Source organism: Lethenteron reissneri, chromosome 25 (genome assembly GCF_015708825.2).
Source record: "Lethenteron reissneri isolate LAM-NWPU_2019-01 chromosome 25, ASM1570882v1, whole genome shotgun sequence".
Classification (NCBI taxonomy): domain Eukaryota; kingdom Metazoa; phylum Chordata; class Hyperoartia; order Petromyzontiformes; family Petromyzontidae; genus Lethenteron; species Lethenteron reissneri.
Window position 1 is genome coordinate 14,885,119 of NC_083803.1, and position 13,424 is coordinate 14,898,542.

At 45.5% G+C, this 13,424-nt stretch overlaps 1 protein-coding gene across 10 annotated transcripts in view; it reads right to left on the minus strand.

Annotated features, from left to right (window-relative positions):
• LOC133347308 (ral GTPase-activating protein subunit alpha-1-like) overlaps positions 1-13,424 on the minus strand; it is a 136,278-nt gene that overhangs the window by 107,629 nt on the left and 15,225 nt on the right. For all 10 annotated transcript variants that reach the window (XM_061559458.1, XM_061559459.1, XM_061559467.1 and 7 more), the window contains 2 exons: positions 6,520-6,630; positions 4,766-4,815 (listed from right to left, as the gene is read on the minus strand). In XM_061559458.1, the coding sequence (XP_061415442.1) occupies positions 4,766-4,815; positions 6,520-6,630 (161 nt within the window). The remainder of the gene's footprint in view (positions 1-4,765; positions 4,816-6,519; positions 6,631-13,424) is intronic.

Below are 13,424 nucleotides of genomic sequence, written 5' to 3' on the forward strand. Positions count from 1 at the left end.
TTAGCCACTTTGGATTTATTTCAGCAGCACATTTTGCTATTCAAAAGGGGTGCCCGCTGATTAATGAAGCAAACCGCTTGCAACGTTGCACAACGCCAGCTATTTATTATTTTGTGTCGGTGGGTGGGGGGGGTTACACGCCATTATGGTTTGTAAATTATATCCGTCAACATCAAAATTCTATGATTCACTACATTTTCGTTTTCCCTGACACAAAAGCAAACAAACAGGCTGCCTGCTTCTGCTGACATTTTATGGTTCATGTGCCAACAGTGACATTCTTTGATGAATTAGAGCTGGCATATGTTTGTGTGAGCTAATTTAATATAGCATCTTTCCCGGGTTATTCACGTAAGCTCTGTATCAACGAGGGAGCGTTCCCAAGGTCACATGACGTGGAAAAAGTCACACGGGGAGAAAAGGCAGAGGGGTCATTTGCTGGCGATGGCGGGCCGGCGGTGGCTACGTTTGTCTGTGATCTCCAGCACTGTGGAGGCGAGGGTTGGCGGACCGCACAAATGCCACGAAACCTCTCTCCAGCTAATGAGTATTTACAAGTGTAAATACTCATTAGCTGGCTAAAAATCACTGTAATATATACAGAGAAAACTGCAGAGCTTGGGCAATTGTTGTCACGGACTCACCGCGTGGTTGCCTTCTTCCAGCTTGTCTGTGGTTCCTCAGCGTCGAGATGTGAAATTTGCATAACCCAATGCGATATAAAACTAAACACATTCATGCGGAGGGAGCTGGTAGGAACGTTGGGTTGCTCGGTCAATTGCCAGGGTCAACGGCAGCGTGGTGTATTCCGCAAATATGGCCGACTGTGAGGGCGGGCACAAGCCGGCGTGAATAGGTTAAACGTTGAGTTTTATAAGGGCACCACGGGGTGACCAGCCCCTCCCCACCCTCCGCAGCCCCTCCCCACCCTCCCCTCTCCACCCAGCCCCACCCCTCCCAATTTTGGATGCACGACGGACGGACACAATAATCCCCTGTGGGCTGGTGTAACCAGGAGGTTGCTACCAGTAAAATGATTCCACTGTTACAAAATTGTTACAGAATTAATGTGACTTTGGCGAGACGCTGTCTTGATCCAAATTAATTTCTGGGGTTAGGCCACGACGTAGTTCAATGCCAAAATTCTTGTCTTTAACCCTCCAACACCCGACAAGATTTGCCAGGGTTTACAAAACATATTATTTGCACGTGCCCAAGAATTGATTAAATTCTGACTGATAAAGCTCCTTGCCGGCGGCTTAAGACTGTGCACGACTGAATCTGACATCAACGTACGACGGCGTTTGGCTTAAACTGCTTCATCTGGTTTTTTTAAAGTCCTTGAAAAGGATATATATATTTACCTATCACAAGGACGTGCACAGCCAGTTTTGTCAACGCACTGCTGGATAAGCGCCTCCTCACCCCATGCAGGTGAGTGTTGGGGGCTATTTTACAATACTTCAGCACGTTTGTCTGCGAAGGTCGATTTATGGCAGGGAGCATAACCGTTGGGAGCGTAGTACAGTACAACGATAGACATGGCAACGGTAGTGATAATGAGGGTAATACCAGTGAAGCTGGCACCACGATCGTGAAGACGATGATGATGACGATGGCAAAGGTGACACATAAAAGTGAATTAATCAATCTTCATACCTCCTTGAATATAATGTTTTAAGCCGATCCAACCTCGAGACTGGATCAATTGTCTGTGAAGCAATACAGTTTGCCAGAAAACAGTGCACCACAGCGGAATAACGCACAGAATTCTGCCAGCATTCTCTATGCCCCTGTGAACTATATTTTAAATCTGGATGTTCCAAAAAATTTGGAAGCACAACAAGCTCAGTTTCTTGTGAGAAATGTTGCTGCCCTCTGGCCCTTATCACTTAAATCATGCAAGCCAACGCATTTAACTCAGGGAAAAAAGCACACACACACACACACCAGCGCAACATTGCTGAAGTGGTGCCAGGATTTTTTTGGCAATTCTGCTCCTGTTAATGTGCGAACGCAGAGGGGGGTTCTGTTTTTCTCCTAAGACACTTTCAGTCCTTTTGACGGAATGAAATTGGAAGGAACGTTCGCAATATGCTTGCTCGACGTTAGCTCTCAATGTGGCCGATCCAACCTCGAGAATGGATTGAAAAATAACAATTTGACCTCTCCCTCTTGACGCGCGCCATGAAGATCACGTTCAAGCCACTCGCTCGCGCAAGCCACATTTGAACACTCTTCTTCTTTTGTACGGCCGATGGCAGATGCAGAGCAACAACTTGCAATTTCACATTGAGGTGGTCACACCAGATAACCGCATCGGGAGCAGCGGACTTGTATCGCTGTGATGTTTGCTTCGCATTCGTGGATCGGAGCATTGCGTCGTTATAAGTTGTACGGTGTGTTCTGGACGACCAGTCGTACACCGGTGAGTTTTATTTTATTTTACATTTGTGCATTCAGATATTCGCATCTGCCATGGTCTGCGCAGTGGATGTGGTTTAGGGTGGTCCATGAGCTTCGTGGAAGATCAAACCCAGGGATATTTTAACACCGAACTGGAGTCATCAAGGGATGCTGCCATGGTGCAGTGGTTAGCAGCACACAGCACTCACAATCCAGACGCCACAATGGTGAAAGCTTCTTAACCCCCCCTCCCTTCCCCCGACTGTGTACATCCAACAGTGTGAACGGATATACCACAGAGTCGATGGGCAGGTCTTGTGCGGTGGGGTAAAGTGTGGGTACTACCACCTCTTCCAAGATGTGGCCAGTGTGGAAGAGTAGCCCACATTATCCTCTAGAGGGGCTGTTTAAAGCTCTCTCCAGATGAGACGCCTTCTTCCAGAAGTGTCATGGGCAAGCTATTGCAAGGCTGCATCTTTAGCTCTTCGCCTATTCACAATTGTTGCAGAGGGCATATTAGATGTTTTATCCTGCTTTTGTTATTGCTTGTAGAACACCACTCTTATACAATGTGTTTGCAAACATTCGCGGAACTTAAATTGCGATTCTAGCAGTGTTCCACACCGTCCGAAGCCAAACCATTGGTTCAGACATCCCAGAGTTACTTGTGATGTCAACTTTACAGAACTACTCGTGATGTTGATATCCAAATCTCTTCTGCTATCACAAAACGACATCTTCAAGGCGGGACTGGGCCGTTAACCTGTACACATGAATGGCTCCCCATGCATCAATCTGCCAATTTTACACTCTCAGAATTGGGGGTGAAATCATCGGTGAAAAGGCTGAGCTCATCAAGCCAAATACAAAAGATACACCACTTAAATATTGGACAGTCACATGGGACTCAAAACCCAGGGTTTCAGTGGTGCCGGATCAGCATTGCACTGACTCTGACAAGGTCATTAGCCCTCCCGAGCCACGCAACCACCTCTAATAACAATGTGCATTACAGCAAGAAGGAATTCACTGTGGGCATCAACTCCCATGGTTACTTGCACCCAGTGGCGTAGCATATTCATCACGGGTCGTGGTGCAAGAAAATGAAATGGCGGCACGCCCCCCCCGCCCCTCTTGGTAAAACCCAGTTGCCTGGGCCCCCCCCCCCCCGGTGCAGTTGCACCGCCTGCACACACACGTTAGCTACGCCACTGCCTACACACATTCAGGCCTCCGCTGTAACTCAAAAGGGAAATGGCATTTTGATTTTGGGGAAACTAAATTTTTTTTTTTAAATATGCACTCTTGGTAAAGCACGCTATGGTAAAGTATTAACATTAATCTCTCGAACTCTAGTTTTGAAACATCTGCTGCACCCTTGATTACAAACATGCAAAAGAGAGTTCAGAGCTTCCCCCAAGGCACCCACTGTATGAGAGGCCAGGAAAAAAAACAGAGAATGCAAACAAATGCAAGCCTCCCATAGCTTTCTTGTGACAATGAGGGAGCTCGTAATTATTTACACATGGGTCAGGAAATATGCCTTCGGTAAATAATAGATGGCCACCGGTCATGTGGCAGGATTATCTCACTTGTGTGTAAAATGGACTCCCCGGGCAGAGTACGGTACACACGTGTGCACCGATGCCACCTGTATCATGACAAACAGGGGGTGTGCCTTTCAATGTTGGTTTCACCTCTCCAGCTGGATGCAAGTGATATTGTAATATAAAGCGGTTTGTGCGACTATCAACCAAATTAGAAGATGCCCCAATAGTCCGTAAAAGTTATCGGGGGTTATGACAGAAATCCAGATTACGCATTTTTTGAGACCGCTTCGAAAAGCTCACCTTGGGCGATTGGTACTTTGACAACAAAAAACACGCACACAGTAGTGTATATTAATGAGTAATTTAAGTAATGGTTATGTTTTGCATGACACCGCTGCACGTGTAAGGACAGTAAAAAAAAGGCACCCGTAAAACCGTGAGCGCCCGTTTTGTCGCAAAAAGTCAAGTGACCTGGAAGCCATTTACGTTTTCAAAATAATAACTTGGTCAAACAAAACATGCCACCGTTGTTAATGTGCGAGAGATACGACTCATTATGTTCACTCACGCTGCTCAGATGATGCATAATTGCCTTATTAAGTATGTATTTCACACTCGAACGGTTATATGGTGTAATGCAATGGAGGGGGGGGGGGGGAAGTAACTGCAGTCATTATTATTTGTTGCAAAATGGGACTGCTGTTGGGCAAACCGATGATACAAGGCAATTCTCAAAACACGTGTTTTTATTCGAGAAAACGTGCTCTTTTTCCCCCGCTGCATATTGTGAACACTGGATAACAACTTACTTCGAATATAAAGAGAATCGACTCCAACTCTTCCCTCTGAGACTTGTGTGCTGAAAAGGGGAAACCACAAACGAGATTAAACACAAATACCGGCACGGGAAGTTACAGTAAAGAGCGTGGTTATATTTGATGGGAAAGTGAATGCCCGCGATGACTTTAATCGATGCAAAAAATACAACTTGGCTGTGAAAATGGTAATGTTAACATCATTTGTTATTGATCAATCAGAAGCAATGTCAACTATGTTATATCTACAAAAAAATCAATTATCTGGGGTAATTGGATGAGGGCGGGAGGAGGGGATCACGGGGACAATACAACAACAGATTGTGAAAAAACATTTGCCAATTTGGTTTATTTTTCCACAAAATGTGTCATGTTTTGATTGCTTTTTACAGTAATTGGTTAGAAGCAGCTCGTGTAAAAATGAGTTCACCTTTGAATTCGCTATTTTATCATTTGTATTTCTTTCATTGCAAGTACGGTGAATACACAACCTGGATAATCTGCCCACAGATAACCAAGCGTTAACAGTAAAAGCTATGTGAATGATTGACAATTACATTGCCGATTGTCAATCATGTATACAGCTACGCAGTTAACTTGAATACGCTCATGCAGTTTACATGTTAATTAATTAAAAGCTTTCCAAATGTACACTTCAAAATCAATTGCTTATAAATTACCCAATCCTGAAATATTATACATGAAGCTCATCGCTCAGAGGCTACAATTTATTATTTAGCTTTAATTACCGTTTTTAATTATTGTTTTCTCTTTGCAAATAGAACAGGCAAATTACATTTCAATCGAAGTTTCAATCAGGCATTCTCAACAAATTACCCAACAAAATAATGCATTTTTGTTTTCCTTTGTCATTAACTATAATCACGGAGATAAAGGTGCAGCCCTGCAATTGCTGGCTCAAGCCACTCAAAGCAAGAGGCCCTCCACGAGAGGGAGCTCTAGAGAGCACCTCTCGAGGGTATTTGGCCTACTCTTCCATTCTGGCCAGATGCCTTGGAAGAGATGGGAGTGCCCACACTTTGCCCCACCACAATCGACCTTCCGATCGACTGTGGTGGTACCTATTTGTGCCACGGTGGAGAGATGTTAACTCCCTCGCCTGGTATACAGGATGTTGTGGGTTCGATCCCGACACTGACACCTGTATATTTGGAGATTGCATGTTCTCCCCGTGGTCATGCAAATTTTTCGCCAGGTCCTCCGGGTTTTCCCTCCACATTTAGAATCAACGTGCGTTTAGAGTTTTTGGCTGCTATAGATTTCCGCATGATAAGCCACTTTGTTGCGCTATCATTTGTGGCCAAGCCACTTCTGAAAAAGAGCTGTATATCTCAGTTGGCCTCACCTGGTCAAATAAAAAGTCTAGTTGGTTAATTGTTAGTAATTTACACTGCTGGATGGACAGTAGCATAGTGGGGGGCGGGTTGAAATTCAAGAAGCTCGCCAATGTAACTGCCGCGTCAGGAGATAGAATAGAAGTAGTGAACTCTGGATTGCAAGTCCGGTGCGCTAACCGTTACACCACCGTGGTGGCAGCATCCATCACCGAACACGATGCGATACATTTACCGAAGATTAATTCGGTCCCTGCTGTACGCACGCAAGAAGCCTGCTGGGTGAGATCAGACTGTAAGACTGCTGGTATGCCTGGAATGAGATGGTTTTTGTCCACTAAGAATGTGTACGATAATGACCTTGGCCCGTGCCACTGGAATGCTCCCCCTTACCTTTCTGCTTCAGGTTGGCCTCGATGCTGACAAAGTTCTCGAAGAACACAAAGTAGATCTGGGAATAGTTGGTGTCGAAGAACAACTTCAAATCCGCCGTGTCAGTGTTTTCTACAAATAACAAACAGACGAACAAAGACACCAGTTGGCACATGTTGAGCATTATATGAAAGGGAATGAAATGCATAAGCACACAATATGTCTCCTCCTTCCCTTATCTGTTACGCCATGTAAAAAAAACGTTACTTTTGTTTTCTACACATATAGTTTCAGAAGCATTGGTCCAGCACAAGCAAAACTCTGGACACGATTCGACATTCAGTCTCTCATCAGCAGAGCCAGGCTTGCTAAAACAAACGTTTTGCAATTGCCAGATGTTTAAAAGCACGGACCCTTTGTCTCTATTAGATACCGGTCCTAGTTGGATGCAAAACCACATCATCAAATAACTCAACACATGAAAGGAAATTAATGGGTATGCCAAAGACAAAGTAAAGTGTAGGCACTTAAAATTTCCATTACAGATTAATTTCAATGATGGTAAACTTATTAAACAGTAAGCAATTGCACTCGAGATTACTCTGTAACTCTAGCAAGCATTCACGTTCAACTTTCCATTAATTAAACCTCAAAATATGCCGTTATATCGCTGTATTATGAAGTACACTCTTTTATTAATAGACTGACATAGCCATATCTCAATACAGTTTCTCAATTTGCTCAGTTATTGGCAAATTTTAAACCAGTAGCTTAAAAAGAAACATTTTAACAGACGGTTAATGGCTAAACTAGAAGTCACCACTTAATTTTTAAATACATAAAAGAAAATAACCATTAGCATCTTTGTGGAGACAAGAACGCTTTTACAACAGCGTGCACGATCGCTGTGTGTTACGTCAAACGAGAACCCATAGCCTGCAAGAGGGTCCTTGCCTACAACTATCTGGGTCCAGCAAGCGTGACGCTGCTGATTATAATGATCCAAGGTTTGCTTCTGTTGAACCAAAGCTGCTGAAATTATGCACTGTCAAAATGGCTGTAGTGGCTGGTAGGGTGCGTTAAAAAAAAAAACTTTTTATGTTTTTGGTGGGAGGACAGATGTAAGACTGAAGTGTATTGTATGTTTATTGATGTAGTAACTAGGTTGTGCAGTAATTAAAACTGGGCAAAACATACAATAATTAGGATTTCCATTTTGATGGGGTTCCTCGTCATTTACAGGTCATAATTCATGTTTAGCATTCGCAAATTGGTTTCCTAGGACAGCACTTACATTAATTCGGAATAACGTTTACAACAAACCTTCATGAGAGTTTCAGTTATGTTTTACCGAAGTCATCATGTTTGCTTTGAATGGGTCCCACGGTTCCTTTCTGAACTTACTGTGAGTCGAGTGAACACAACGGCGAGGTTTGCACATCCTCCGTGGCTCACTCAGAGCAAATATTTGTGGCTGTACATGTATGAAATGTGCACCAGGGCTACATTTAGTTGCCAAGCAGATCAACTATCACTCTAAGACAAAAAATATGAATACAATTTTAAAAAAGATAAACAGCATTCCTTTTGCCAAAAAAAAAGTTCACACATTCACGGTAAAACCTCCCCCAATATGGGCACCACAAGTGTTGCAGAGGGGAAGGCGTGTGTCACTGTGTGCGTCTATTCAAAATGCGAGGGAACTCGGAAGGGTAAAGGTTAAGGCGCGATCCTGTAAAATGTTGCGTTCGAGCCACTGCCGACGGAGCGTGCGAGTACCCGCACTTTACCCCACCGCACGCAACCTGCCGACTGACCGCGGTGTAGACATACACACGACCGTGGTGTAGACATACACACGACCGCGGTGTAGACATACACACGACCGTGGTGAACAGTGGCGGAGGCAGTCAGGAAACGAGCCCTCCAATTGCTTCAACTGCCGCACCAGAAAAATTAATCTGAATCAGCGACCTTTGATTGCAGTCGAACCAACGACCGCAGGATTTCAAACCATTGCAACATGCGGGCGTTAAATTATTATATTATTATTCACATTATTAGCATACACGTGACAAAAGTCATACGCGGCTTCTCTTAAGCTTGCAGCTGTAATTAAGATAGCATTAAAAAGTCTGAGCTATTATCTTTCGTAGGAGACTGGAGAAGCAATTAAGCCTCTTTGTAGTGACATCTTCTCAGCTCCTTCTTCCAGGCGTGACATTGCTGTGTGCCATCCCAACGATGAGCGAGCCTGATGTGACTAAAGGGTGAGAGGCACGTACCCTTTAGTGGATCATTACGTGTGGGTGGACTAGGATAACCATCGTATCTAAAGCTGTCAGGCAGTCGTTGACGCCGGTGTTTTTGGCGTCAAGTGAAAGTGCATCAAATAAACAATTATATTCAACATTCTACAGCTACAGCCATGCGATTACAGGTTCCCTCACTTTATGCGGTAGATGCCAATATTTACCTCGATTTTTTTATGAATGCAGGTTGCCCTTAGTTGGGTCTTGTTGAGAAAGGATTTATCAATTTTTCACCGTGAGTTTTGTTAACGCTTTCAAACAAAGGCTGAATGCATTAATGGGTTATCCCTGTCCGTCTGTAATGAGGGGAGAGAGCTCTAGAACTTGCGTACAGACGATCCAATATGAACTAAACTCAGGTATAAAGTGTTTTTTTTTTTGCTATTGGGGACTCACCGTATTAAAAACTTGATAAATCAAAGGGTTTCCGCAAAGGTCGGAAACACAATCTACAGCAAATAGGACAATGGCATTTGTAAATACGCAAATGTCAATTTCCGTCCTGCTAATTAAACGCTCAAGATGACAAACGTGTTTTGGAAAGCGTTACAGAATATACACGCGTGTGCATAATTATTTTTTTTTACAAATTATGATAAACATTAGTAAAACTACAAGGTCAGGCACAACAAGCCTTTTAGGGATCTGGGGCCCGCATTGGCCCTGCATGACGGTGGGGAATTTTTGGATGATGGCCTTCGTGTGATTGCTGTCGTCCATGCATCTCACTTGTTAAAAAAAGGCTGCTTTGCCCAAACTTGTAGTGGCGAGCGTTCATATTCGCCGCATGTATACACAAGGGGTAAGCACAATGACATTCCAAAAATTCTCTGCATAGGTCTCGTCCTAAATGATGCATTACAAACGTAAGAGGCGGCTTTCTTTTTTTTATTCTTGGAACATTTGTGTCCACAACCAGACCTTACAGTAACCCCTGTCCTGGAATTTTTTTTTTGTCATATAAAAGCATTGCAGTCAGAAAGAAAAGGTGGCCATTGGTTAAGAAAAGGAATTGAACACATCTTAGAGGACATCCAATGCGGAGATGGAGCAATGATTCACAGCATCAGGTTCACCGATCACTTCAGCTACCTCAGTGTCATCCTAGATTCAACTTTATCCTTCGACCGTCAAACCAACCATATCATCAGTTATGTAACTTTCACCTGAAGGCTCTCAAATACACCTACGTCCTCTCATCTCCACTGAAATTGCCAACACATTGGCATGTTGCATAGTTGAGTCTCGCCTTGACTATTGCAACTCCGTCCTAGTCCGGACCTCCGCTGGCAACCTAAAAAAACTTCAAAGACTACAAAACAACCTCGCACGCGTCGTCATTGGCCACACTCATCCCCATCTCGACTCACTTGCCTGTCTCTGTGCCCTCAACTGGCTACCCATCGCCAGTACGGTCATATACAAGATCACCTGCCTCTGCCACAATGCCTTCATATCCGCCTGCCCGCCGTACCTTTCTTCATTATTGACAACTTGCAGCTCAGTACATGACAGATGCCTGCGCAGCGCGACTCACGACCTCCTCTTGATACCGAGATCCAGGATGGTCATCGTGTCTATGCGCCGCTTCTCGGTGGCAGCCCCAACAGTCTGGAACGCCGTCATCCCTCTGCACATTCGCAGCATCACCTCAATCGCCTCCTTCAAGAGACACTTAAAAATTCACCTCTATAACCACGCTTTCGAGCGACTCTGAGCTTGGCTCCGCGCCTCTGAGTTGCGGCCGTTACGTCCGCAAATTTGCGCGCGTTATAAATTGCATTATTATTATTACATAGAAATGCGTGCAGGCTGGAAACAAACACATTTTTAAACACACAAAGGTGTGCTGCTTACTAACAGCAGGAAAACAGGACTCCCATCATGCCTTGCAATGCACGTCACACGACCACCAACATTGCATGTGCAACGTTCCCAGCCTTGTCGAGACCACCAGCTCAAGAGCTGAGTGCACACGTACACCTTTGTGCCTTGTGAAATCCGCTTGCTGCAGTGCAGGATGGCGATAGGTGCCAATGAATTGGGAAGGCCTTCATCCAGGAGTGGGATTGATCGTGGCTGATGATGGTGATGAAAAGGCATCGTCAATGTTGTTGTGAACGTTCCAAGCAACGTAACCGAGAGGTCCTTCACCCGATAGGGCGTGCATTGAAGGAAACAACCACGCCTGCCTGAGCTGCCAATCACGAGGAGCAGCAGCAGCAGCAAGATCCACACCTCCCACACAACAGGACGCACAGCAACTGCCAAAACAAACACTGCGATCCACGAGCTCGGGACAATTACTCCCGGGCCGTGGCCGAGGAAAGAAAACTGCCCAAATCTTTATCTAAAGAACACACACGCGCACAATCCCACAAGTGCTGATAGTACCAGAGATCCACGACAACACCCTTTCCATTTAAAATCATGCAATCGACTTCAAGTGAAAATAATACCCTATAATAGTCAAGACTACTTAACGGGTAATGATGTATGGGCATTGAAGGAGAGACCCCTCTCGAGGGTAGTTGGCCTACTCTTCTCTGCTGGCCACGTGTCTTGGCCGAGGTGGGAGCAGCCACACTTTACCCCCGCCACACGCAACACGCTGATCGACTTAAGAGGACCAGTTCAGGTATCACTCGCCGCTGATGGTAGCCCTGCATGGGAATTAAACTTAGGACACCGCACGCACAGCAGAGTGCGTTAACCGCCGTGCCACCGCTCTATACATAGCGCTACTGAATTCATCGGGGTCGTACGAGTTCGTATGAAGTGGAGTTGATTGCATTTTGCTCACTTACAAAAGTTAAGACTTTGAATTCATGGCCACTGATCTCATTTGTCAGACCTATATTTGTTCTGGAGTCCAACAATACGTGCATTCAAATAAAAATTGGGAGCAACCAGTGTATGAAGTGGAAAATCTTCCCCACAAAAAGCCGTGTTTCCTGAGTGCCGCCCTGTACTGATTAAAACTCTACTTTGTTTTCAGCCCGGTTATCTTGAAAAAGCACGCATTCGACTCGGAGACATCCTATCACAAGCTCACACAACCATGACTTGCGTGACTCAGAAGCGGTGTCAAGTCACACACAAATGCTTCAATCATTATCCTAATATTAACATAAGAAAAACAATCGTACAAAATTATAATAAATTGAAGCCCCACTTAGCAATTCACTGCTGGTGTGAGGCCTCTCCACATTGTATCGGTCACAGAGGTGGTCTGACTATATTTCACCACGGTGGCCAGTGCGAGTTGGTGAAAGGGTGCACAGGACCTGGGTCGGAATATCACTCGCAACTGATGTTAGCCGTGGGCAGCAATCGAACGCATGTCATATTTGAATTCAGCTCGAATGTAAACTTTTTTTTTTACAAAAATGTTCAAATGAACATCACTCTTCTAAGCAGGCAGGGGTGGTCATTCACGCCTCAAGTCCGGCACTGCGGAGGCGAGGGTTGGTGAATCACAAAAAGGTCGAGAGACTCCTTTAGTGTAGGCGTCGAGCTGCTAGCAATGCTCTCCGGCTCGCGAGGAGAAGGCAGTGCAGCAAGTGTGGACTCCACCTGTCCCTTCTGCATGGATAGCGTCGCCCCCTCGCGCGCGTGGGATTTCTCCGGGCCCCAGGGTATTATCCCACAAGTAAACACTCATCAATTCGCCGATAACACCTTCATATAAAGTGGACTGCAGAGCTTGGGAGCGTGAGATTGTGCTTAGGCGGCAGAGGTCGCAAACGGGTTTTGATTCCTTACCCGTACCCGTACCCAGCCGCACCAGGGTCGCAAACGGGTACCCGTACCCGGCCATACCCGTACCCTACCCGTACCCGGCCGGGTACGGGTAGGGTACGGGCATCGGGTACCTGATTGCGACCTCTGGGATGAAGCTATATTGCAGGCGCGGGTGGGTTGATTCTAGGAACTTGAATTGTGAGAAGAGACAAGACGTTGGGAAATGAGTGACAAACGGTTACTCACCAGTGACTCACGGTCTACCGTACCCGTACCCGGCCGCACCAGGGTCGCAAACGGGTACCCGTACCCGGCCGGGTACAGGGTAGGGTACGGGTATCGGGTACCCGGTTGCGACCTCTGTTAGGCTGGGGGGGGGGCTTTAAATGTAGAAAAAGTGCTTCAATGTGTTATGCAAGCCCGCGAATATGCGCGATATCAAGAAGGCATTGCCGTGTGAGAAAAAGGTTGAATTTGTGATCTACTGGACAGAGCGGACACTGCGATGATTGGATGTGTGACCTCGCACTGCCGTAAGAACAACATTAAGAGTAACGCAGCATTGAAATGAACTGGGCCGACTACACTTCGCAAGAACGTGGGTTGGGTTGTTGCACGACCCTTTCTCACTTGATCTGGGCGTACGTAATGTTGCACGCTTTAGGTTTTGGTGACCTGACCCCCGACCGGAGCACCGGCGTTTAGCTGCCACTGCGTGTGACGCCTGACTGAGCGAGACAATGCCGCAGTGTTATGCATTGCAATAAGGCAGCGATGACAAAGGTACGTTTGGTACCTAAGAAATTAATAAGCACTGGAAGCCAGAGTTCAACAATCGGTATCTAGAACACAGTTATGACTATGAAGTGC